Source organism: Notothenia rossii, assembly GCF_949606895.1.
Source record: "Notothenia rossii genome assembly, chromosome: 11".
NCBI lineage: Eukaryota > Metazoa > Chordata > Actinopteri > Perciformes > Nototheniidae > Notothenia > Notothenia rossii.
This window is the reverse complement of record NC_136910.1, coordinates 3,925,208-3,952,875: the sequence shown is the minus strand read 5'-3', so window position 1 is coordinate 3,952,875 and position 27,668 is coordinate 3,925,208. Positions and strand designations below refer to the sequence as shown.

General features: G+C 43.4%; 3 protein-coding genes across 3 annotated transcripts; all 3 read left to right on the top strand.

Moving 5' to 3' along the window:
* The first annotated feature begins 1,420 nt into the window (after nucleotides 1–1,420).
* Nucleotides 1,421–14,957, top strand: LOC307024379 (uncharacterized protein). Its single transcript, XM_079658444.1, has 3 exons — nucleotides 1,421–3,106; nucleotides 12,532–12,601; nucleotides 12,688–14,957. The coding sequence occupies exons 1-3, from the start codon at nucleotides 1,449–1,451 to the stop codon at nucleotides 14,380–14,382; spliced, it is 3,423 nt and encodes a 1,140-aa protein (XP_079514570.1). The 5' UTR covers nucleotides 1,421–1,448; the 3' UTR covers nucleotides 14,383–14,957.
* LOC307023899 (tripartite motif-containing protein 16-like) lies at nucleotides 7,125–9,548 on the top strand (the record flags this gene model as incomplete). The annotated part of the gene is made up of 1 exon (XM_079657563.1): nucleotides 7,125–9,548. The coding sequence occupies one exon, from the start codon at nucleotides 7,125–7,127 to the stop codon at nucleotides 8,781–8,783; it is 1,659 nt and encodes a 552-aa protein (XP_079513689.1). The 3' UTR covers nucleotides 8,784–9,548.
* A 4,167-nt stretch (nucleotides 14,958–19,124) lies between the features above and the next one.
* Nucleotides 19,125–27,303, top strand: LOC307024378 (uncharacterized protein). The gene is made up of 2 exons (XM_079658443.1): nucleotides 19,125–20,839; nucleotides 24,722–27,303. The coding sequence occupies exons 1-2, from the start codon at nucleotides 19,176–19,178 to the stop codon at nucleotides 26,493–26,495; spliced, it is 3,438 nt and encodes a 1,145-aa protein (XP_079514569.1). The 5' UTR covers nucleotides 19,125–19,175; the 3' UTR covers nucleotides 26,496–27,303.
* The last annotated feature ends 365 nt before the right edge of the window (nucleotides 27,304–27,668 follow it).

Sequence of the window (27,668 nt, the reverse complement as noted above, 5' to 3'; positions counted from 1 at the left end):
AACTCTGTTGTTTTTAAATGTGCTATAGAAATAAAGTGGATTGGATTGGATAATGATCAACGAAAATTATAGGGAAATAGAAAATAAAACTGATGATATGACAAAAAAACTTTATTAATCTGTGTTTGATGACCAATTGACAAACACGAGGATGTTAACAAGTGGTAAAATGTGGAAAATAAAACTAATAAAAGTCATAATAAACAACATTTAAGTGAAAATACAGAGAATTAAAAATTATGATTAAATAAATGATTAAATCTTAATAATAGAAATAGGTAGAATAAAGGAAGTAAAGTAAAAATAACGATAGACCAATTATCACATTCAAAACAATGATATAGCACCTTTTAGAGCTCCTCTGATACACTTCAAAGGGTTTGACAAGCAATTGATAAAAATTTGAAAATAAAATAGATTAAAAACAATAAAAAAAGTCATTCAAAAAGACAATGAAATGGAGAATAAAGATGATAGAATTATAAAGTACAAAATAACCAGACCGCTTTTCAAGCTCCAGCTCCGAACCGGCCCTGAAACACCGTTGGTGTGAATGAGGTATGATAGGAAAGGAGGGAAGGAGATGTGAAGGGGAGGAGGTGAGGAAGGGAGTGAGGAAGGAGGTTCAGTCTCCTGGATCACGTTAGGTAGGGGCGTCTCTGTGATGGGGTCCTGTGGGGGAGGGGGGGGGGGGGGGGCGTCCTGGGAAGGGGACACATTGGGGGGGGACTCCTCTGAGGAACTCACCTCACGATGGACTCTAAGGAATCTGTGGTTTCTTCTTCTCCATTGAGACACATCTGTCTGAACATATTTAAAAGAAGGTGTCAACCACAAATCATCACAGGATAAGGATTTTTTCAATATAAAAGCCCCCCCCCCCCCACACACATACACACACACACACACACACACACACACACACACACACACACACACACACACACACACACACACAATACTACTACTAGTACTCACAGTAAAAAACGAATTACTGTACATCCAACTATTAAATCAATCAGCTATCTCAGGACATTGAGGCTGTACATTTACACTGGAGGAAACACGTATTTAACCCCCTTCAGATTTTGTAAGTTTACCAACTTATTTTACAACTAAAAGCTCTTTTCAAATGAGGAGCAGGTTGTAACCGAGGCTCTGTGTAGGTCAGAGTCTGAGTGCTGCTCCTTCTCCTGGAATGAGTCAGACTTTGATGAGCCCTCCCTCTTCTTCCTGCTCTGAGACACAGCCAGCTCCACTCTGTACTTCCTGGCCCCTCCCCTTCAGATCTACACTTAGCAGGAGGGGTGTAACCAACATGTGGGTAAAGTACGAGAGCTGATAGGCCACATTCACCGCCCACACACACATGCTGTTCAGATAACCTCTCACATAGTCTCAGTTCTCAGGAAGTGAAACTCACACACTCGCTGCTACTGAGAGGTGAAATGGCGCAGAAAGGAGTTCAGCTGGACCGGGAAACTTTCTCTTGTTCCATCTGTCTGGATCTACTGAAGGATCCGGTGACTATTCCCTGTGGACACAGCTACTGCATGGACTGTATTAAACACCACTGGGATGGAGAGCTAATCCACAGCTGCCCTCAGTGCAGGCAGAGCTTCACACCGAGGCCTGTCCTGCTGAAAAGCACCATGTTAGCATCTTTAGTGGAGGAGCTGAAGAAGACTGGACTCCAAGCTGCTCCTGCTGATCTCTGCTATGCTGGAGCTGGAGATGTGGCCTGTGATTTCTGTACTGGGAGGAAGCTGAGAGCCTGTAAGTCCTGCCTCGTGTGTCTGGCCTCTTACTGTGACCAACACCTCCAGCCTCATTATGAATCACCTGCCTTTAAGAAACACAAGCTGGTGGAGCCCTCCAAGAAGCTCCAGGAGAACATCTGCTCTCGTCACGACGAGGTGATGAAGATGTTCTGCCGCACTGATCAGCTGAGTATCTGTTATCTCTGCTCTGTGGACGAACACAAAGGCCACGACACGGTGTCTGCTGCAGCAGAGAGGACTGAGAGGCAGAGAGAGCTGGAGGGGAGTCGACTAAACATCCAGCAGAGAATCCAGGACGGAGAGAAGGAGGTGAAGCTGCTTCAGCAGGAGGTGGAGGCCGTCAATGGCTCTGCTGAGAAAGCAGTGGAGGACAGTGAGAAGATGTTCACTGAGCTGATCCGTCTCATGGAGAATAGAAGCTCTGATGTGAAGCAGCAGCTCAGATCCCAGCAGGAGAGAGAAGTGAGTGGAGTCAGAGAGCTCCAGGAGAAGCTGGAGCAGGAGATCTCTGAGCTGAAGAGGAGAGACGCTGAGCTGAAGCTGCTGTCTCTCACAGAGGACCACAACCACTTTCTGCTCAGCTACCCCTCCTCACTGCCAGCCCTCAGTGAAGCTACACACTCCTCCAGCATCAACATCCGTCCTCTGAGATACTTTGAGGACGTGACGGAGGCCCTGTCAGCAGTCAGAGACAAACTACAGGACGTCCTGAGAGAGGAATGGACAAACGTCTCATCGACTGAAGTGGATGTTTTACTGTCAGCAGCAGAGCCCACCACCAGAGCTGGGTTCTTAACATATTCACAGGAGATCACTCTGGATCCAAACACAGCAGAGACACGGGTGGTATTATCTGAGGGGAGCAGAAAAGCAACACGCATGAAACAACAACAGTCTTATTCTCGTCACCCAGACAGATTCACTGATTGGTCTCAGGTCCTGAGTAGAGAGAGTCTGACTGGACGTTGTTACTGGGAGGTGGAGTGGAGAGGGGGAGCAGTTCGTGTAGCAGTCTCATACAAGAATATCAGCAGAGCAGGGGGGGAAAGTTTATTTGGACACAATGACAAATCTTGGTCCTTAGTTTGTGACCAAAACAGTTATTCATTTTTTTACAACAGTATCAGCACTCCCGTCTCAGGTCCTCAGTCCTCCAGAGTAGGAGTGTACCTGGATCACAGAGCAGGTGTTCTGTCCTTCTACAGCGTCTCTGAAACCATGACTCTCCTCCACAGAGTCCAGACCACGTTCACTCAGCCGCTACATGCTGGAGTTTTTCTTTATTATAATCATGGAGACACTGCTGAGTTTTGTAAACTCAAATAGCCTGAAGTCCTTGGAGGAACTCTTCTACTTCTTAAACTCACCGTGTGTCCATCAGAGCTGATTGTCCATGTCTTCACTGTGCAGAGATCAGCTGTCAATCAAACATTATGGGCGGGGCTTCAACATCTCCTCATGAGTTATTCTGTAGATGTTGGACTTCCTGTGTCTGGTTAGCCATGGAGGCTGCTCAGGAGGATCCTTGTTCACCTGAACTGATTTGTAAACTTTGCTCTAAATCTGTGTTGGATATTTCTTTTGATTCTTGTTGTTGTTTCTCTTGTAATAATATAATTCAGAGAGAAAGCAGCAGAGCTTCTTTTATTCTACACATTGTATTCCACTTTCTAAAACAATAGAGACATTTATAATCACATGTATTATTTTTGACAGATTCAATGTTAACTAACACATGAGTTCCCAGATGGTTATCACACTTATTTCATCATCACATGTTTATTTAAAATGATATTACTTACTGTCATGATCATAATCAATAAGTACATCATTTATTATTCTCCTGTAAATAGCTTAGAGTCTTTGCTTGGGAAATAAAATGTTATTGTTTTGCAGACTAATTGTTGTTGTTGTTGTTATCCAAATATAAAGTGGGTACTATAACTTATCATGATAATAATCAATAAGGAGATCATGTCTGATTCTGTTTGAAATAGCTGAGATGAAACACATTCATGGTGTGGAGAAAGTGAAACTGGTCATGAAATCATTGAACAGACTTTACTGATGGGATGTGTGATTAAATGAAATGTTTGGATCATTAATAAAGGTTTGTCTTTCAAAAACAAAACAGGATGTTGTTCTTGTGTTATGTCCAAGGGGCCATACGAAGCTGATGGAGAACATGTGGAAGTGATCTGAGACTAAATGAAGCTCAGCGCAAGTTCAACCAGGAAGACCGTCTTTATTCATTCATTTACTATTTCCATGTTACTACTCTCTCTCCTCTCTATAAGTGATCGGGGCGTTACTCCCCAGCTTAACCAATCACTTCGCTCTATACCCAAGAGCCTATCACAGCGCTCCGCTAAACCTTTTAAGTCTGCTCTCCCCCCTCTGTCAGCTGTCATTTCAGGTGACTCGACGCAACCCCTTTTTCACCTCCGGTCCCTCTGAATCCAGGATCAAGCTAAGCCCCTCCCCTTAAGACCGAACCCAACTATCCATTCACCACCACCAGGGTCAAGCTAAGCCCCTCCCCTTCAGACCGAACCCAACTATACATTCACCACCACCAGGGTCAAGCTAAGCCCCTCCCCTTCAGACCGAACCCAACTATACATTCACCACCACCAGGGTCAAGCTAAGCCCCACAAATAAGTTTGTGTTGCGTTTTGCTGAACAAGATGGTAATCGCCGCATTCAGCTGTAGGCATGCAGAGCCGCGGAAGGTATTTTGAGTGGGGGTGGACCAAGCCCCCAGGAAGTGCGCCGGACTCAGATGAAAATATTCGTAGTGGCCAAACGGCGGTACTACACTTCCGTTTGGTTGCCAGTCCCGGAAACACTTTTTCCCATTGACTTACATGGGGAAAGAGTGTTCTGTAAATCGTTGGATCATTTTTTTTTAAACTTTTTTTTTACATAAATAACGTATCTATGCCAGAATTTTAGATGCAGATTTTGTCAGACTAATACGTTTGCGCTGTGAACCAAACACTATACATTGACGGGGGAAGGGAGGGTAGCAATAAAGATAACACCATTAAACAGTTACACAACATAACAGAAATAATATCGATAGCAGCGTCCCTAGCAACCACCTTGGTAACAATGAAAACGTTGTTTCGACACAATTTCCTGAAGTAATCTTCTTAATAACTAGCAAACTATAGATCATGTACATCCACTGCACACATAATTTGAAATAACAACTCATATTTCTCGCATCAAATGACATCAAAACGCATTTTAATGGCCAAACTAAACTAACCTTAAAATAGGCATTTTCCACCGAGAATAAAACGAATGTCGGCCATGTTTATTTTTTTCTGCAAGGAGAAATTTGAAGATCACGTGACTTAGACGCCAGCCATTGGAATGAATGGTGAAAAAAAACGTAGGGATCTTACAATTTCAGAGGCGTTTTTGTAGAAATACTACGTCCCAAGTTGTGGACCAACGTAGTTATTACACGTTTTTTTATGAGACTGGGTTGGACAGACTCCTTCTGGTCATCCTACAGTAAATCGAGGTTGAAGCAGCGAGGAGACAGAGCCTTTGCTGTTGCAGCTCCAAAGTTATGGAACGAATTGCCCCTCCAGGTTAGACTTGCTCCAACTCTGCCTGTTTTTAAATGTCGTTTAAAAACCCACTTCTTTTTCCCTCTCATGTTCAGACCAGGAGACACTTGTGCTGTTAAATGTGGGTTTTTATCTTACTAGTGTCTTGTATTGTTTTTACGTCATGTAGGAGAGTTTCTCAGTCTGTGGCTTCTGATCGGCTTTCATTGTCTCGTGTTTTACATTTGTTTCATGTCCTGTCTGTTTTTTATGTATTTGTGCTATGTTTTTATACAGTTGTTGATGTACAGCACTGTTCAACTCTGTTGTTTTTAAATGTGCTATAGAAAAAAAGTGGATTGGATGGATAATGATCAACGAAAATTATAGGGAAATAGAAAATAAAACTGATGATATGACAAAAAAAACTTTATTAATCTGTTTTGGATGACCAATTGACAAACACGAGGATGTTAACAAGTGGTAAAATGTGGAAAATAAAACTAATAAAAGTCATAATAAACAACATTTAAGTGAAAATACAGAGAATTAAAAATTATGATTAAATAAATGATTAAATCTTAATAATAGAAATAGGTAGAATAAAGGAAGTAAAGTAAAAATAACGATAGACCAATTATCACATTCAAAACAATGATATAGCACCTTTTAGAGCTCCTCTGATACACTTCAAAGGGTTTGACAAGCAATTGATAGAAAATTTGAAAATAAAATAGATTAAAAACAATAAAAAAAGTCATTCAAAAAAGACAATGAAATGGAGAATAAAGATGATAGAATTATAAAGTACAAAATAACCAGACTGCTTTTCAAGCTCCAGCTCCGAACCGGCCCTGAAACACCGTTGGTGTGAATGAGGTATGATAGGAAAGGAGGGAAGGAGATGTGAAGGGGAGGAGGTGAGGAAGGGAGTGAGGAAGGAGGTTCAGTCTCCTGGATCACGTTAGGTAGGGGCGTCTCTGTGATGGGGTCCTGTGGGGGAGGGGGGGGGGGTGGGGTCCTGGGAAGGGGACACATCGGGGGGGGGGGGGGGGGGGGGCTCCTCTGAGGAACTCACCTCACGATGGACTCTAAGGAATCTGTGGTTTCTTCTTCTGCCATTGAGACACATCTGTCTGAACATATTTAAAAGAAGGTGTCAACCAGCAAATCATCACAGGATAAGGATTTTTTTCTATATAAAAGCCCCCCCCCCCACACACACACACACACACACACACACACACACACACACACACACACACACACACACACACACACACACACACACACAATACCACTACTAGTACTTACAGTAAAAAACGACTTACTGTACATCCAACTATTAAATCAATCAGCTATCTCAGGACATTGAGGCTGTACATTTACACTGGAGGAAACAAGTATTTAACCCCCTTCAGATTTTGTAAGTTTACCAACTTATTTTACAACTAAAAGCTCTTTTCAAATGAAGAGGAGGTTGTAACCGAGGCTCTGTGTAGTTCAGAGTCTGAGTGCTGCTCCTTCTCCTGGAATGAGTCAGAGTTTGATGAGCCCTCCCTCTTCTTTCTGCTCTGAGATACAGCCAGCTCCACTCTGTACTTCCTGGTTCCTCCCCTACAGATCTGAGGAGGAGGGGTGTAACCAACATGTGGGTAAAGTCCAAGAGCTGATAGGCCACATTCACTGCTCACACACAAATCCTGTTCAGATAACCAATCACACTAGTTTCAGTTCTCAGGAAGTGAAACTCAACCACTCGCTGCTACTGAGAGGTGAAATGGCGCAGAAAGGAGTTCAGCTGGACCGGGAAACCTTTTCTTGTTCCATCTGTCTGGATCTACTGAAGGATCCGGTCACTATTCCCTGTGGACACAGCTACTGCATGGACTGTATTAAACAGCACTTGGATGGAGAGCTAATCCACAGCTGCCCTCAGTGCAGGCAGAGCTTCACACCGAGGCCTGTTCTGCTGAAAAGCACCATGTTAGCATCTTTAGTGGAGGAGCTGAAGAAGACTGGACTCCAAGCTGCTCCTGCTGATCTCTGCTATGCTGGAGCTGGAGATGTGGCCTGTGATGTCTGTACTGGGAGGAAGCTGAGAGCCTGTAAGTCCTGCCTCCTGTGTCTGGCCTCTTACTGTGACCAACACCTCCAGCCTCATTATGAATCACCTGTCTTTAAGAAACACAAGCTGGTGGAGCCCTCCAAGAAGCTCCAGGAGAACATCTGCTCTCGTCACGACGAGGTGATGAAGATGTTCTGCCGCACTGATCAGCTGAGTATCTGTTATCTCTGCTCTGTGGAAGAACACAAAGGCCACGACACGGTGTCTGCTGCAGCAGAGAGGACTGAGAGGCAGAGAGAGCTGGAGGGGAGTCGACTAAACATCCAGCAGAGAATCCAGGACGGAGAGAAGGAGGTGAAGCTTCTTCAGCAGGAGGTGGAGGCCGTCAATGGCTCTGCTGAGAAAGCAGTGGAGGACAGTGAGAAGATGTTCACTGAGCTGATCCGTCTCATGGAGAAAAGAAGCTCTGATGTGAAGCAGCAGCTCAGATCCCAGCAGGAGAGAGAAGTGAGTGGAGTCAGAGAGCTCCAGGAGAAGCTGGAGCAGGAGATCTCTGAGCTGAAGAGGAGAGACGCTGAGCTGAAGCTGCTGTCTCTCACAGAGGACCACAACCACTTTCTGCTCAGCTACCCCTCCTCACTGCCAGCCCTCAGTGAAGCTACACACTCCTCCAGCATCAACATCCGTCCTCTGAGATACTTTGAGGACGTGACGGAGGCCCTGTCAGCAGTCAGAGACAAACTACAGGACGTCCTGAGAGAGGAATGGACACACGTCTCATCGACTGAAGTGGATGTTTTACTGTCAGCAGCAGAGCCCACCACCAGAGCTGGGTTCTTAACATATTCACAGGAGATCACTCTGGATCCAAACACAGCAGAGACACGGCTGGTATTATCTGAGGGGAGCAGAAAAGCAACATACCTGGGACAACGACAGTCTCATTCCAGTCACCCAGACAGATTCACTTTATATCCTCAGGTCCTGAGTAGAGAGAGTCTGACTGGACGTTGTTACTGGGAGATGGAGTGGAGAGGGAGAGGAGTTTATGTAGCAGTCGCATACAAGAATATCAGCAGAGCAGGGGGGGGAAGTTTATTTGGAAACAATGACAAATCTTGGTCCTTAGTTTGTGACCAAAAAGGTTATTCATTTCGTTACAACAGTATCAGCACTCCCGTCTCAGGTCCTCAGTCCTCCAGAGTAGGAGTGTACCTGGATCACAGAGCAGGTGTTCTGTCTTTCTACAGCGTCTCTGAAACCATGACTCTCCTCCACAGAGTCCAGACCACGTTCACTCAGCCGCTACATGCTGGAGTTTGTCTTTATTTTATTCATGGAGACACTGCTGAGTTTTGTAAACTCAAATAGCCTGAAGTCCTTGGAGGAACTCTTCTACTTCTTAAACTCACCGTGTGTCCATCAGAGCTGATTGTCCATGTCTTCACTGCAGAGATCAGCTGTCAATCAAACATTATGGGCGGGGCTTCAACATCTCCTCATGAGTTATTCTGTAGATGTTGGACTTCCTGTGTCTGGTTAGCCATGGAGGCTGCTCAGGAGGATCCTTGTTCACCTGAACTGATTTGTAAACTTTGCTCTAAATCTGTGTTCGATATTTCTTTTGATTCATGTTGTTGTTTCTCTTGTAATAATATAATTCAGAGAGAAAGCAGCAGAGCTTCTTTTATTCTACACATTGTATTCCACTTTCTAAAACAATAGAGACATTTATAATCACATGTATTATTTTTGACAGATTCAATGTTAACTAACAAATGAGTTCCCAGATGGTTATCACACTTATTTCATCATCACATGTTTATTTAAAATGATATTACTTCCTGTCATGATCATAATCAATAAGTACATCATTTATTATTCTCCTGTAAATAGCTTAGAGTCTTTGCTTGGGAAATCAAATGTTATTGTTTTGCAGACTAATTGTTGTTGTTGTTGTTGTTATCCAAATAGAAAGTGGGTACTATAACTTATCATGATAATAATCAATAAGTAGATCATGTCTGGTTCTGTTTGAAATAGCTGAGATGAAACACATTCATGGTGTTGTGAAAGTGAAACTGATCATGAAATCATTGAACAGACTTTACTGATGGGATGTGTGATTAAATGAAATGTTTGGATCATTAATAAAGGTTTGTCTTTCAAAAACAAAACAGGATGTTGTTCTTGTGTTATGTCCAAGGTGCCATACGAAGCTGATGGAGAACATGCGGAAGTGATCTGAGACTAAATGGAGCTCAGCTCAAGTTCAACCAGGAAGACCGTCTTTATTCATTCATTTACTATTTCCATGTTACTACTCTCTCTCCTCTCTATAAGTGATCGGGGCGTCACTCCCCAGCTTAACCAATCACTTCGCTCTATACCCAAGAGCCTATCACAGCGCTCCGCTAAACCTTTTAAGTCTGCTCTCTCCCCTCTGTCAGCTGTCATTTCAGGTGACTCGACGCAACCCCTTTTTCACCTCCTGTCCCTCTGAATCCAGGATCAAGCTAAGCCCCTCCCCTTAAGACCGAACCCAACTATCCATTCACCACCACCAGGGTCAAGCTAAGCCCCTCCCCTTCAGACCGAACCCAACTATACATTCACCACCACCAGGGTCAAGCTAATCCCCACAAATAAGTTTGTGTGGCGTTTTGCTGAACAAGATGGTAATCGCCGCATTCAGCTGTAGGCATGCAGAGCCGCGGGAAGGTATTTTGAGTGGGGGTGGACCAAGCCCCCAGGAAGTGCGCCGGACTCAGGTGAAAATATTCGTAGTGGCCAAACGGCGGTACTACACTTCCGTTTGGTTGCCAGGCCCGGAAACACTTTTTCCCATTGACTTACATGGGGAAAGAGTGGTCTGTAAATCGTTGGATCATTTTTTTTTAAACTTTTTTTTTACATAAATAACGTATCTATGCCAGAATTTTAGATGCAGATTTTGTTAGACTAATACGTTTGCGCTGTGGACCAACACTATACATTGACGGGGAAGGGGGTAGCAATAAAGATAACACCATTAAACAGTTACACAACATAACAGAAATAATATCGATAGCAGCGTCCCTAGCAACCACCTTGGTAACAATGAAAAAGTTGTATAAACACAATTTCCTGAAGTAATCTTCTTAATAACTAGCAAACTATAGATCATGTGCATCCACTGCACACATAATCTGAAATAACAACTCATATTTCTCCCATCAAATGACATCAAAACGCATTTTAATGGCCAAACTAACTTTAAAATAGGCATTTTACACCGAGAATAAAACGAATGTCGGCCATGTTTTTTTTTTCTGCAAGGACAAATTTGAAGATCACGTGACTTAGACGCCAGCCATTGGAATGAATGGTGAAAAAAAACGTAGGGATCTTACCATTTCAGAGGCGTTTTTGTAGAAATACTACGTCCCAAGTTGTGGACCAACGTAGTTATTACACGTTTTTTTATGAGACTGGGTTGGACAGACTCCTTCTGGTCATCCCTACAGTAAATCGAGGTTGAAGCAGCGAGGAGACAGAGCCTTTGCTGTTGCAGCTCCAAAGTTATGGAACGAATTGCCCCTCCAGGTTAGACTTGCTCCAACTCTGCCTGTTTTTAAGTGTCGTTTAAAAACCCACTTCTTTTCCCTCTCATGTTCAGACCAGGAGACACTTGTGCTGTTAAATGTGGGTTTTTATCTTACTAGTGTCTTGTATTGTTTTTACGTCATGTAGGAGAGTTTCTCAGTCTGTGGCTTCTGATCGGCTTTCATTGTCTCGTGTTTTACATTTGTTTCATGTCCTGTCTGTTTTTTTATGAATTTGTGCTATGTTTTTATACAGTTGTTGATGTACATCACTGTTCAACTCTGTTTTTTTTAAATGTGCTATAGAAATAAAGTGGATTGGATAATGATCAACGAAAAGAATAGGGAAATAGAAAATAAAACTGATGATATGACAAAAAAACTTTATTAATCTGTTTTTGATGACCAATTGACAAACACGAGGATGTTAACAAGTGGTAAAATGTGGAAAATAAAACTAATAAAAGTCATAATAAACAACATTTAAGTGAAAATACAGAGAATTAAAAATTATGATTAAATAAATGATTAAATCTTAATAATAGAAATAGGTAGAATAAAGGAAGTAAAGTAAAAATAACGATACAATTAAGACCAATTATCACATTCAAAACAATGATATAGCACCTTTTAGAGCTCCTCTGATACACTTCAAAGGGTTTGACAAGCACTTGATAAAGATGTGAAAATAAAATAGATTAAAAACAATAAAAAAAGTCATTCAAAAAGACAATGAAATGGAGAATAAAGATGATAGAATTATAAAGTACAAAATAACCAGACCGCTTTTCAAGCTCCAGCTCCGAACCGGCCCTGAAACACCGTTGGTGTGAATGAGGTATGATAGGAAAGGAGGGAAGGAGATGTGGAGGGGAGGAGGTGAGGAAGGGAGTGAGGAAGGAGGTTCAGTCTCCTGGATCACGTTAGGTAGGGGCGTCTCTGTGATGGGGTCCTGTGGGGGAGGGGGGGGGGGGGGCGTCCTGGGAAGGGGACACATCGGGGGGGGGGACTCCTCTGAGGAACTCACCTCACGATGGACTCTAAGGAATCTGTGGTTTCTTCTTCTCCATTGAGACACATCTGTCTGAACATATTTAAAAGAAGGTGTCAACCACAAATCATCACAGGATAAGGATTTTTTCTATATAAAAGCCCCCCCCCCCCCACACACACACACACACACACACACACACACACACACACACACACACACACACACACACACACACACACACACACACACAATACCACTACTAGTACTCACAGTAAAAAACGACTTACTGTACATCCAACTATTAAATCAATCAGCTATTTCAGGACATTGAGGCTGTACATTTACACTGGAGGGAACACGTATTTAAACCCCTTCAGATTTTGTAAGTTTACCAACTTATTTTACAACTAAAAGCTCTTTTCAAATGAAGAGCAGGTTGTAACCGAGGCTCTGTGTAGGTCAGAGTCTGAGTGCTGCTCCTTCTCCTGGAATGAGTCAGAGTTTGATGAGCCCTCCCTCTTCTTCCTGCTCTGAGACACAGCCAGCTCCACTCTGTACTTCCTGGTTCCTCCCCCTCAGATCTGAGGAGGAGGGGTGTAACCAACATGTGGGTAAAGTACGAGAGCTGATAGGCCACATTCACTGCTCACACACACATGCTGTTCAGATAACCAGTCTCACTAGTTTCAGTTCTCAGGAAGTGAAACTCACACACTCACTGCTACTGAGAGGTGAAATGGCGCAGAAAGGAGTTCAGCTGGACCGGGAAACCTTCTCTTGTTCCATCTGTCTGGATCTACTGAAGGATCCGGTGACTATTCCCTGTGGACACAGCTACTGCATGGACTGTATTACACAGCACTGGGATGGAGAGCTAATCCACAGCTGCCCTCAGTGCAGGCAGAGCTTCACACCGAGGCCTGTCCTGCTGAAGAACACCATGTTAGCAGCTTTAGTGGAGGAGCTGAAGAAGACTGGACTCCAAGCTGCTCCTGCTGATCACTGCTATGCTGGAGCTGGAGATGTGGCCTGTGATGTCTGTACTGGGAGGAAACTGAGAGCCTGTAAGTCCTGTCTGCAGTGTGTGGCCTCTTACTGTGACCAACACCTCCAGCCTCACTATGACGCAGCTCCATTAAAGAAACACAAGCTGGTGGAGCCCTCCAAGAAGCTCCAGGAGAACATCTGCTCTCGTCACGACGAGGTGATGAAGCTGTTCTGCCGCACTGATCAGCTGAGTATCTGTTATATCTGCTCTGTGGACGAACACAAAGGACACGACACGGTGTCTGCTGCAGCAGAGAGGACTGAGAGGCAGAGAGAGCTGGAGGGGAGTCGACTAAACATCCAGCAGAGAATCCAGGACGGAGAGAAGGAGATGAAGCTGCTTCAGCAGGAGGTGGAGGCCGTCAATGGCTCTGCTGAGAAAGCAGTGGAGGACAGTGAGAAGATGTTCACTGAGCTGATCCGTCTCATGGAGAAAAGAAGCTCTGATGTGAAGCAGCAGCTCAGATCCCAGCAGGAGAGAGAAGTGAGTGGAGTCAGAGAGCTCCAGGAGAAGCTGGAGCAGGAGATCTCTGAGCTGAAGAGGAGAGACGCTGAGCTGAAGCTGCTGTCTCTCACAGAGGACCACAACCACTTTCTGCTCAGCTACCCCTCCTCACTGCCAGCCCCCAGTGAAGCTACACACTCCTCCAGCATCAACATCCGTCCTCTGAGATACTTTGAGGACGTGACGGCGGCCCTGTCAGCAGTCAGAGACAAACTACAGGACGTCCTGAGAGAGGAATGGACAAACGTCTCATCGACTGAAGTGGATGTTTTACTCTCAGCAGCAGAGCCCACCACCAGAGCTGGGTTCTTAACATATTCACAGGAGATCACTCTGGATCCAAACACAGCACACACACATCTGTTATTATCTGAGGGGAGCAGAAAAGTAACATTCATGGGACAAGAACAGTCTTATTCTAGTCACCCAGACAGATTCACTGGATGGTTTCAGGTCCTGAGTAGAGAGAGTCTGACTGGACGTTGTTACTGGGAGGTGGAGTGGAGAGGGGGAGGAGTTCGTGTAGCAGTCGCATACAAGAATATCAGCAGAGCAGGGAGGGAAAGTTTATTTGGACACAATGACAAATCTTGGTCCTTAGAGTGTGACCAAAAAGGTTATTCATTTCGTCACATCGGTATCAGCACTCCCGTCTCAGGTCCTCTGTCCTCCAGAGTAGGAGTGTACCTGGATCACAGAGCAGGTGTTCTGTCCTTCTACAGCGTCTCTGAAACCCTGACCCTCCTCCACAGAGTCCAGACCAAATTCACTCAGCCGCTACATGCTGGAGTTTATCTTTATTATAATGGAGTCACTGCTGAGTTTTGTAAACTCAAATAGCCTGAAGTCCTTGGAGGAACTCTTCTACTTCTTAAACTCACCGTGTGTCCATCAGAGCTGATTGTCCATGTCTTCACTAAGCAGGGATCAGCTGTCAATCAAACATTATGGGCGGGGCTTCAACATCTCCTCATGAGTTATTCTGTAGATGTTGGACTTCCTGTGTCTGGTTAGCCATGGAGGCTGCTCAGGAGGATCCTTGTTCACCTGAACTGATTTGTAAACTTTGCTCTAAATCTGTGTTGGATATTTCTTTTGATTCTTGTTGTTGTTTCTCTTGTAATAATATAATTCAGAGAGAAAGCAGCAGAGCTTTTTTTATTCTACACATTGTATTCCACTTTCTAAAACAATAGAGACATTTATAATCACATGTATTATTTTTGACAGATTCAATGTTAACTAACAAATGAGTTCCCAGATGGTTATCACACTTATTTCATCATCACATGTTTATTTAAAATGGTATTACTTACTGTCATGATCATAATCAATAAGAACATCATTTATTATTCTCCTGTAAATAGCTTAGAGTCTTTGCTTGGGAAATAAAATGTTATTGTTTTGCAGACTAATTGTTGTTGTTGTTGTTGTTGTTATCCAAATAGAAAGTGGGTGCTATAACTTATCATGATAATAATCAATAAGGAGATCATGTCTGGTTCTGTTTGAAATAGCTGAGATGAAACACATTCATGGTGTGGAGAAAGTGAAACTGATCATGAAATCATTGAACAGACTTTACTGATGGGATGTGTGATTAAATGAAATGTTTGGATCATTAATAAAGGTTTGTCTTTAAAAAAAAAAACAGGATGTTGTTCTTGTGTTATGTCCAAGGTGCCATACGAAGCTGATGGAGAACATGTGGAAGTGATCTGAGACTAAATGGAGCTCAGCGCAAGTTCAACCAGGAAGACCGGCTTTATTCATTCATTTACTATTTCCATGTTACTACTCTCTCTCCTCTCAATAAGTGATCGGGGCGTCACTCCCCAGCTTAACCAATCACTTCGCTCTATACCCAAGAGCCTATCACAGCGTTCCGCTAAACCTTTTAAGTCTGCTCTCCCCCCTCTGTCAGCTGTCATTTCAGGTGACTCGACGCAACCCCTTTTTCACCTCCTGTCCCTCTGAATCCAGGATCAAGCTAAGCCCCTCCCCTTAAGACCGAACCCAACTATCCATTCACCACCACCAGGGTCAAGCTAAGCCCCTCCCCTTAAGACCGAACCCAACTATCCATTCACCACCACCAGGGTCAAGCTAAGCCCCACAAATAAGTTTGTGTGGCGTTTTGCTGAACAAGATGGTAATCGCCGCATTCAGCTGTAGGCATGCAGAGCCGCGGGAAGGTATTTTTTGAGTGGGGGTGGACCAAGCCCCCAGGAAGTGCGCCGGACTCAGATGAAAATATTCGTAGTGGCCAAACGGCGGTACTACACTTCCGTTTGGTTGCCAGGCCCGGAAACACTTTTTCCCATTGACTTACATGGGGAAAGAGTGGTCTGTAAATCGTTGGATAATTTTTTTTTTCACTTTTTTTTGACATAAATAACGTATCTATGCCACAATTTTAGATGCAGATTTTGTTAGACTAATACGTTTGCGCTGTGGACCAACACTATACATTGACGGGGAAGAGGGTAGCAATAAAGATAACACCATTAAACAGTTACACAACATAACAGAAATAATATCGATAGCAGCGTCCCTAGCAACCACCTTGGTAACAATGAAAATGTTGTATAGACACAATTTCCTGAAGTAATCTTCGTAATAACTAGCAAACTAAAGATCATGTGCATCCACTGCACACATAATCTGAAATAACAACTCATATTTCTCGCATCAAATGACATCAAAACGCATTTTAATGGCCAAACTAACTTTAAAATAGGCCTTTTCCACAGAGACTAAAACGAATGTCGGCCATGTTTTTTTTTTCTGCAAGGACAAATTTGAAGATCACGTGACTTAGACGCCAGCCATTGGAATGAATGGTGAAAAAAAACCGTAGGGATCTTACCATTTCAGAGGCGTTTTTGTAGAAATACTACGTCCCAAGTTGTGGACCAACGTAGTTATTACACGTTTTTTTATGAGACCGGGTTGGACAGACTCCTTCTGGTCATCCCTACAGTAAATCGAGGTTGAAGCAGCGAGGAGACAGAGCCTTTGCTGTTGCAGCTCCAAAGTTACGGAACGAATTGCCCCTCCAGGTTAGACTTGCTCCAACTCTGCCTGTTTTTAAGTGTCGTTTAAAAACCCACTTCTTTTCCCTCTCATGTTCAGACCAGGAGACACTTGTGCTGTTAAATGTGGGTTTTTATCTTACTAGTGTCTTGTATTGTTTTTACGTCATGTAGGAGAGTTTCTCAGTCTGTGGCTTCTGATCGGCTTTCATTGTCTCGTGTTTTACATTTGTTTCATGTCCTGTCTGTTTTTTATGTATTTATGCTATGTTTTTATACAGTTGTTGATGTACATCACTTTGTTCAACACTGTTGTTTTTAAATGTGCTATAGAAATAAAGTGGATTGGATTGGATAATGATCAACGAAAATTATAGGGAAATAGAAAATAAAACTGATGATATGACAAAAAAACTTTATTAATCTGTGTTTGATGACCAGGGCCCAGGAGTTCAAAATGTTTAATCCCTATCAGATCAGATTTGGATTTTGGGGAGTTCAAAACCAAAAAACAGGATTAGGATCACTTTGATATCCGATCAGATCAGGAAATCGAATCCAAGCTTTAATCTGGATCAAATCTTCAAAATGGGTAGTTCAAACCGACAACACAGGATTGGGATCAGTTTGATCCCAAAAAACTGGATTACCCTGATCCCACCAGAGGGGTGGATTTCCAGTGGATTACCAGAGCAAAATGTACTGTACAATTTATTTTAAAATATGTTTCAATTTAAATAAGATGGCAACGTTTGTTAACTGAAATAATACACACTTTTAACCTTCATGGGAAATCAATTTTATTTTTCCCATTTTTGCTAACGTTTGTGGTGGCCTATTTGTTTTTCAACCAAATGTTGATGACATAAATGTTGATGCTCATAAAAGTGTAACAGCAAAGATTGTCAATCAAAAATGTAATTTAGATTAAAGTAAAAATATCTTCAACAAAAAAAAAGTCCATCATCTGTCATCACCTTTCAAATAAAAAAATATAATTGGACATTATAGATGTCTCTGCAATGTGGTCTCTTGTCTTCCTATTATTATTTTTCATGTCCACTAGATGGCGATCGGTAGGATTAAAGCACTGATATTCAGGATCTAGTCATTTTGAAAAATCGTAATCTGGATCAGGGTGATCCTATCCTGAATTGCTTTGAACTCCAGGGACAAAATTTGGCCGACTTGTCTGATCCTGGATCACAAAAAATGGGATTTCAAAATCTGATCGGATCTGATTGAGATTAAAAGTTTTGAACTCCTGGGCCCAATTGACAAACACGAGGATGTTAACAAGTGGTAAAATGTGGAAAATAAAACTAATAAAAGTCATAATAAACAACATTTAAGTGAAAATACAGAGAATTAAAAATTATGATTAAATAAATGATTAAATCTTAATAATAGAAATAGGTAGAATAAAGGAAGTAAAGTAAAAATAACGATACAATTAAGACCAATTATCACATTTAAAACAATGATATAGCACCTTTTAGAGCTCCTCTGATACACTTCAAAGGGTTTGACAAGCACTTGATAAAAATGTGAAAATAAAATAGATTAAAAACAATAAAAAAAGTCATTCAAAAAGACAATGAAATGGAGAATAAAGATGATAGAATTATAAAGTACAAAATAACCAGACCGCTTTTCAAGCTCCAGCTCCGAACCGGCCCTGAAACACCGTTGGTGTGAATGAGGTATGATAGGAAAGGAGGGAAGGAGATGTGGAGGGGAGGAGGTGAGGAAGGAGGTTCAGTCTCCTGGATCACGTTAGGTAGGGGCGTCTCTGTGATGGGGTCCTGTGGGGGGGGGGGGGGGGGGGGGGGGCGTCCTGGGAAGGGGACACATCGGGGGGGGGGGGGACTCCTCTGAGGAACTCACCTCACGATGGACTCTAAGGAATCTGTGGTTTCTTCTTCTCCATTGAGACACATCTGTCTGAACATATTTAAAAGAAGGTGTCAACCACAAATCATCACAGGATAAGGATTTTTTCTATATAAAAGCCCCCCCACACACACACACACAAACACACACACACACACACACACACACACACACACACACACACACACACACACACACACACACACACACACACACACAATACCACTACTAGTACTTACAGTAAAAAACGACTTAATGTAAATCCAACTATTAAATCAATCAGCTATTTCAGGACATTGAGGCTGTACATTTACAGTGGAGGAAACACGTATTTAACCCCCTTCAGATTTTGTAAGTTTACCAACTTATTTTACAACTAAAAGCTCTTTTCAAATGAAGAGCAGGTTGTAACCGAGGCTCTGTGTAGGTCAGAGTCTGAGTGCTGCTCCTTCTCCTGGAATGAGTCAGACTTTGATGAGCCCTCCCTCTTCTTCCTGCTCTGAGACACAGCCAGCTCCACTCTGTACTTCCTGGTTCCTCCCCTTCAGATCTGAGGAGGAGGGGTGTAACCAACATGTGGGTAAAGAACGAGAGCTGATAGGCCACATTCACCGCCCACACACACATGCTGTTCAGATAACCAGTCTCACTAGTTTCAGTTCTCAGGAAGTGAAACTCACACACTCACTGCTACTGAGAGGTGAAATGGCGCAGAAAGGAGTTCAGCTGGACCGGGAAACCTTCTCTTGTTCCATCTGTCTGGATCTACTGAAGGATCCGGTGACTATTCCCTGTGGACACAGCTACTGCATGGACTGTATTACACAGCACTGGGATGGAGAGCTAATCCACAGCTGCCCTCAGTGCAGGCAGAGCTTCACACCGAGGCCTGTCCTGCTGAAGAGCACCATGTTAGCATCTTTAGTGGAGGAGCTGAAGAAGACTGGACTCCAAGCTGCTCCTGCTGATCTCTGCTATGCTGGAGCTGGAGATGTGACCTGTGATGTCTGTACTGGGAGGAAACTGAGAGCCTGTAAGTCCTGTCTGCAGTGTGTGGCCTCTTACTGTGACCAACACCTCCAGCCTCATTATGAATCACCTGCCTTTAAGAAACACAAGCTGGTGGAGCCCTCCAAGAAGCTCCAGGAGAACATCTGCTCTCGTCACGACGAGGTGATGAAGATGTTCTGCCGCACTGATCAGCAGAGTATCTGTTATCTCTGCTCTGTGGACGAACACAAAGGCCACGACACGGTGTCTGCTGCAGCAGAGAGGACTGAGAGGCAGAGAGAGCTGGAGGGGAGTCGACTAAACATCCAGCAGAGAATCCAGGACGGAGAGAAGGAGGTGAAGCTGCTTCAGCAGGAGGTGGAGGCCGTCAATGGCTCTGCTGAGAAAGCAGTGGAGGGCAGTGAGAAGATGTTCACTGAGCTGATCCGTCTCATGGAGAAAAGAAGCTCTGATGTGAAGCAGCAGCTCAGATCCCAGCAGAAGAGAGAAGTGAGTGGAGTCAGAGAGCTCCAGGAGAAGCTGGAGCAGGAGATCTCTGAGCTGAAGAGGAGAGACGCTGAGCTGAAGCTGCTGTCTCACACAGAGGACCACAACCACTTTCTGCTCAGCTACCCCTCCTCACTGTCAGCCCTCAGTGAAGCTACACACTCCTCCAGCATCAACATCCGTCCTCTGAGATACTTTGAGGACGTGACGGCGGCCCTGTCAGCAGTCAGAGACAAACTACAGGACGTCCTGAGAGAGGAATGGACAAACGTCTCATCGACTGAAGTGGATGTTTTACTGTCAGCAGCAGAGCCCACCACCAGAGCTGGCTTCTTAACATATTCACAGGAGATCACTCTGGATCCAAACACAGCAAACACACAGCTGGTATTATCTGAGGGGAGCAGAAAAGCAACATACATGAAACAACCACAGTCTTATTCTAGTCATCCAGACAGATTCACTGCATGTTATCCTCAGGTCCTGAGTAGAGAGAGTCTGACTGGACGTTGTTACTGGGAGGTGGAGTGGAGAGGGGGAGGAGTTCGTGTAGCAGTCTCATACAAGAATATCAGCAGGACAGCAGGGGGGGGAAGTTTATTTGGAAACAATGACAAATCTTGGTCCTTAGTTTGTGACCAAAACAGTTATTCATTTCTTTACAACAGAATCAGCACTCCCGTCTCAGGTCCTCAGTCCTCCAGAGTAGGAGTGTACCTGGATCACAGAGCAGGTGTTCTGTCCTTCTACAGCGTCTCTGAAACCATGACTCTCCTCCACAGAGTCCAGACCACGTTCACTCAGCCGCTACATGCTGGAGTTTTTCTTTATTATAATAATGGAGACACTGCTGAGGTTTGTAAACTCAAATAGCCTGAAGTCCTTGGAGGAACTCTTCTACTTCTTAAACTCACCGTGTGTCCATCAGAGCTGATTGTCCATGTCTTCACTGCACAGAGATCAGCTGTCAATCAAACATTATGGGCGGGGCTTCAACATCTCCTCATGAGTTATTCTGTAGATGTTGGACTTCCTGAGTCTGGTTAGCCATGGAGGCTGCTCAGGAGGATCCTTGTTCACCTGAACTGATTTGTAAACTTTGCTCTAAATCTGTGTTGGATATTTCTTTTGATTCTTGTTGTTGTTTCTCTTGTAATAATATAATTCAGAGAGAAAGCAGCAGAGCTTCTTTTATTCTACACATTGTATTCCACTTTCTAAAACAATAGAGACATTTATAATCACATGTATTATTTTGACAGATTCAATGTTAACTAACAAATGAGTTCCCAGATGGTTATCACACTTATTTCATCATCACATGTTTATTTAAAATGATATTACTTACTGTCATGATCATAATCAATAAGTACATCATTTATTATTCTCCTGTAAATAGCTTAGAGTCTTTGCTTGGGAAATAAAATGTTATTGTTTTGCAGACTAATTGTTGTTGTTGTTGTTATCCAAATATAAAGTGGGTACTATAACTTATCATGATAATAATCAATAAGGAGATCATGTCTGGTTCTGTTTGAAATAGCTGAGATGAAACACATTCATGGTGTGGAGAAAGTGAAACTGATCATGAAATCATTGAACAGACTTTACTGATGGGATGTGTGATTAAATGAAATGTTTGGATCATTAATAAAGGTTTGTCTTTCAAAAACAAACCAGGATGTTGTTCTTGTGTTATGTCCAAGGTGCCATACGAAGCTGATGGAGAACATGCGGAAGTGATCTGAGACTAAATGAAGCTCAGCGCAAGTTCAACCAGGAAGACCGGCTTTATTCATTCATTTACTATTTCCATGTTACTACTCTCTCTCCTCTCAATAAGTGATCGGGGCGTCACTCCCCAGCTTAACCAATCACTTCGCTCTATACCCAAGAGCCTATCACAGCGCTCCGCTAAACCTTTTAAGTCTGCTCTCCCCCCTCTGTCAGCTGTCATTTCAGGTGACTCGACGCAACCCCTTTTTCACCTCCGGTCCCTCTGAATCCAGGATCAAGCTAAGCCCCTCCCCTTAAGACCGAACCCAACTATCCATTCACCACCACCAGGGTCAAGCTAAGCCCCTCCCCTTAAGACCGAACCCAACTATCCATTCACCACCACCAGGGTCAAGCTAAGCCCCTCCCCTTAAGACCGAACACAACTATCCATTCACCACCACCAGGGTCAATCTAAGCCCCACAAATAAGTTTGTGTGGCGTTTTGCTGAACAAGATGGTAATCGCCGCATTCAGCTGTAGGCATGCAGAGCCGCGGGAAGGTATTTTGAGTGGGGGTGGACCAAGCCCCCAGGAAGTGCGCCGGACTCAGATGAAAATATTCGTAGTGGCCAAACGGCGGTACTACACTTCCGTTTGGTTGCCAGGCCCGGAAACACTTTTTCCCATTGACTTACATGGGGAAAAGAGTGGTCTGTAAATCGTTGGATAATCTTTGTTTCACTTTTTTTGACATAAATAACGTATCTATGCCACAATTTTAGATGCAGATTTTGTTAGACTAATACGTTTGCGCTGTGGACCAACACTATACATTGACGGGGAAGGGGGTAGCAATAAAGATAACACCATTAAACAGTTACACAACATAACAGAAATAATATCGATAGCAGCTTCCCTAGCAACCACCTTGGTAACAATGAAAACGTTGTTTCGACACAATTTCCTGAAGTAATCTTCTTAATAACTAGCAAACTAAAGATCATGTACATCCACTGCACACATAATTTGAAATAACAACTCATATTTCTCGCATCAAATGACATCAAAACGCATTTTAATGGCCAAACTAACTTTAAAATAGGCATTTTCAACCGAGAATAAAACGAATGTCGGCCATATTTATTTTTTTCTGCAAGGAGAAATTTGAAGATCACGTGACTTAGACGCCAGCCATTGGAATGAATGGTGAAAAAAAAAGTAGGGATCTTACCATTTCAGAGGCGTTTTTGTAGAAATACTACGTCCCAAGTTGTGGACCAACGTAGTTATTACACGTTTTTTTATGAGACTGGGTTGGACAGACTCCTTCTGGTCATCCCTACAGTAAATCGAGGTTGAAGCAGCGAGGAGACAGAGCCTTTGCTGTTGCAGCTCCAAAGTTATGGAACGAATTGCCCCTCCAGGTTAGACTTGCTCCAACTCTGCCTGTTTTTAAGTGTCGTTTAAAAACCCACTTCTTTTCCCTCTCATGTTCAGACCAGGAGACACTTGTGCTGTTAAATGTGGGTTTTTATCTTACTAGTGTCTTGTATTGTTTTTACGTCATGTAGGAGAGTTTCTCAGTCTGTGGCTTCTGATCGGCTTTCATTGTCTCGTGTTTTACATTTGTTTCATGTCCTGTCTGTTTTGTATGTATTTGTGCTATGTTTTTATACAGTTGTTGATGTACAGCACTGTTCAACTCTGTTTTTTTAAATGTGCTATAGAAATAAAGTGGATTGGATTGGATAATGATCAACGAACATTATAGGGAAATAGAAAATAAAACTGATGATATGACAAAAAAACTTTATTAATCTGTGTTTGATGACCAATTGACAAACACGAGGATGATAACAAGTGGTAAAATGTGGAAAATAAAACTAATAAAAGTCATAATAAACAACATTTAAGTGAAAATACAGAGAATTAAAAATTATGATTAAATAAATGATTAAATCTTAATAATAGAGATAGGTAGAATAAAGGAAGTAAAGTAAAAATAACGATAGACCAATTATCACATTCAAAACCATGATATAGCTCCTTTTAGAGCTCCTCTGATACACTTCAAAGGGTTTGACAAGCAATTGATAAAGATGTGAAAATAAAATAGATTAAAAACAATAAAAAAAGTCATTCAAAAAGACAATGAAATGGAGAATAAAGATGATAGAATTATAAAGTACAAAATAACCAGACCGCTTTTCAAGCTCCAGCTCCGAACCGGCCCTGAAACACCGTTGGTGTGAATGAGGTATGATAGGAAAGGAGGGAAGGAGATGTGGAGGGGAGGAGGTGAGGAAGGGAGTGAAGAAGGAGGTTCAGTCTCCTGGTTCACGTTAGGTAGGGGCGTCTCTGTGATGGGGTCCTGTGGGGGAGGGGGGGGGGGCGTCCTGGGAAGGGGACACATCGGGGGGGGGACTCCTCTGAGGAACTCACCTCACGATGGACTCTAAGGAATCTGTGGTTTCTTCTTCTCCATTGAGACACATCTGTCTGAACATATTTAAAAGAAGGTGTCAACCACAAATCATCACAGGATAAGGATTTTTTCGATATAAAAGCCCCCCCCCACACACACACACACACACACACACACACACACACACACACACACACACACACACACACACACACACACACACACACACACACACACAATACCACTACTAGTACTCACAGTAAAAAACGACTTACTGTACATCCAACTATTAAATCAATCAGCTATCTCAGGACATTGAGGCTGCACATTTACACTGGAGGAAACAAGTATTTAACCCCCTTCAGATTTTGTAAGTTTACCAACTTATTTTACAACTAAAAGCTCTTTTCAAATGAGGAGCAGGTTGTAACCGAGGCTCTGTGTAGGTCAGAGTCTGAGCGCCGCTCCTTCTCCTGGAATGAGTCAGAGTTTGATGAGCCCTCCCTCTTCTTCCTGCTCTGAGACACAGCCAGCTCCACTCTGTACTTCCTGGCCCCTCCCCTTCAGATCTACACTGAGCAGGAGGGGTGTAACCAACATGTGGGTAAAGTACGAGAGCTGATAGGCCACATTCACCGCCCACACACACATGCTGTTCAGATAACCTCTCACATAGTCTCAGTTCTCAGGAAGTGAAACTCACACACTCGCTGCTACTGAGAGGTGAAATGGCGCAGAAAGGAGTTCAGCTGGACCGGGAAACCTTCTCTTGTTCCATCTGTCTGGATCTACTGAAGGATCCGGTGACTATTCCCTGTGGACACAGCTACTGCATGGACTGTATTAAACACCACTGGGATGGAGAGCTAATCCACAGCTGCCCTCAGTGCAGGCAGAGCTTCACACCGAGGCCTGTCCTGCTGAAAAGCACCATGTTAGCATCTTTAGTGGAGGAGCTGAAGAAGACTGGACTCCAAGCTGCTCCTGCTGATCTCTGCTATGCTGGAGCTGGAGATGTGGCCTGTGATTTCTGTACTGGGAGGAAGCTGAGAGCCTGTAAGTCCTGCCTCGTGTGTCTGGCCTCTTACTGTGACCAACACCTCCAGCCTCATTATGAATCACCTGCCTTTAAGAAACACAAGCTGGTGGAGCCCTCCAAGAAGCTCCAGGAGAACATCTGCTCTCGTCACGACGAGGTGATGAAGATGTTCTGCCGCACTGATCAGCTGAGTATCTGTTATCTCTGCTCTGTGGACGAACACAAAGGCCACGACACGGTGTCTGCTGCAGCAGAGAGGACTGAGAGGCAGAGAGAGCTGGAGGGGAGTCGACTAAACATCCAGCAGAGAATCCAGGACGGAGAGAAGGAGGTGAAGCTGCTTCAGCAGGAGGTGGAGGCCGTCAATGGCTCTGCTGAGAAAGCAGTGGAGGACAGTGAGAAGATGTTCACTGAGCTGATCCGTCTCATGGAGAGAAGAAGCTCTGATGTGAAGCAGCAGCTCAGATCCCAGCAGGAGAGAGAAGTGAGTGGAGTCAGAGAGCTCCAGGAGAAGCTGGAGCAGGAGATCTCTGAGCTGAAGAGGAGAGACGCTGAGCTGAAGCTGCTGTCTCTCACAGAGGACCACAACCACTTTCTGCTCAGCTACCCCTCCTCACTGCCAGCCCTCAGTGAAGCTACACACTCCTCCAGCATCAACATCCGTCCTCTGAGATACTTTGAGGACGTGACGGCGGCCCTGTCAGCAGTCAGAGACAAACTACAGGACGTCCTGAGAGAGGAATGGACAAACGTCTCATCGACTGAAGTGGATGTTTTACTGTCAGCAGCAGAGCCCACCACCAGAGCTGGGTTCTTAACATATTCACAGGAGATCACTCTGGATCCAAACACAGCAGAGACACGGGTGGTATTATCTGAGGGGAGCAGAAAAGCAACACGCATGAAACAACAACAGTCTTATTCTCGTCACCCAGACAGATTCACTAATTGGTCTCAGGTCCTGAGTAGAGAGAGTCTGACTGGACGTTGTTACTGGGAGGTGGAGTGGAGAGGGGGAGCAGTTCGTGTAGCAGTCTCATACAAGAATATCAGCAGAGCAGGGGGGGAAAGTTTATTTGGACACAATGACAAATCTTGGTCCTTAGTTTGTGACCAAAACAGTTATTCATTTTTTTACAACAGTATCAGCACTCCCGTCTCAGGTCCTCAGTCCTCCAGAGTAGGAGTGTACCTGGATCACAGAGCAGGTGTTCTGTCCTTCTACAGCGTCTCTGAAACCATGACTCTCCTCCACAGAGTCCAGACCACGTTCACTCAGCCGCTGCATGCTGGAGTTTATCTTTATTATAATGGAGACACTGCTGAGTTTTGTAAACTCAAATAGCCTGAAGTCCTTGGAGGAACTCTTCTACTTCTTAAACTCACCGTGTGTCCATCAGAGCTGATTGTCCATGTCTTCACTGTGCAGAGATCAGCTGTCAATCAAACATTATGGGCGGGGCTTCAACATCTCCTCATGAGTTATTCTGTAGATGTTGGACTTCCTGTGTCTGGTTAGCCATGGAGGCTGCTCAGGAGGATCCTTGTTCACCTGAACTGATTTGTAAACTTTGCTCTAAATCTGTGTTGGATATTTCTTTTGATTCTTGTTGTTGTTTCTCTTGTAATAATATAATTCAGAGAGAAAGCAGCAGAGCTTCTTTTATTCTACACATTGTATTCCACTTTCTAAAACAATAGAGACATTTATAATCACATGTATTATTTTTGACAGATTCAATGTTAACTAACAAATGAGTTCCCAGATGGTTATCACACTTATTTCATCATCACATGTTTATTTAAAATGATATTACTTCCTGTCATGATCATAATCAATAAGAACATCATTTATTATTCTCCTGTAAATAGCTTAGAGTCTTTGCTTGGGAAATAAAATGTTATTGTTTTGCAGACTAATTGTTGTTGTTGTTGTTGTTATCCAAATATAAAGTGGGTACTATAACTTATCATGATAATAATCAATAAGGAGATCATGTCTGGTTCTGTTTGAAATAGCTGAGATGAAACACATTCATGGTGTTGTGAAAGTGAAACTGGTCATGAAATCATTGAACAGACTTTACTGATGGGATGTGTGATTAAATGAAATGTTTGGATCACTAATAAAGGTTTGTCTTTCAAAAACAAAACAGGATGTTGTTCTTGTGTTATGTCCAAGGTGCCATACGAAGCTGATGGAGAACATGTGGAAGTGATCTGAGACTAAATGGAGCTCAGCGCAAGTTCAACCAGGAAGACCGTCTTTATTCATTCATTTACTATTTCCATGTTACTACTCTCTCTCCTCTCTATAAGTGATCGGGGCGTTACTCCCCAGCTTAACCAATCACTTCGCTCTATACCCAAGAACCTATCACAGCGCTCCGCTAAACCTTTTAAGTCTGCTCTCCCCCCTCTGTCAGCTGTCATTTCAGGTGACTCGACGCAACCCTCCTCCACCCCTTTTTCACCTCCTGTCCCTCTGAATCCAGGGTCAAGCTAAGCCCCTCCCCTT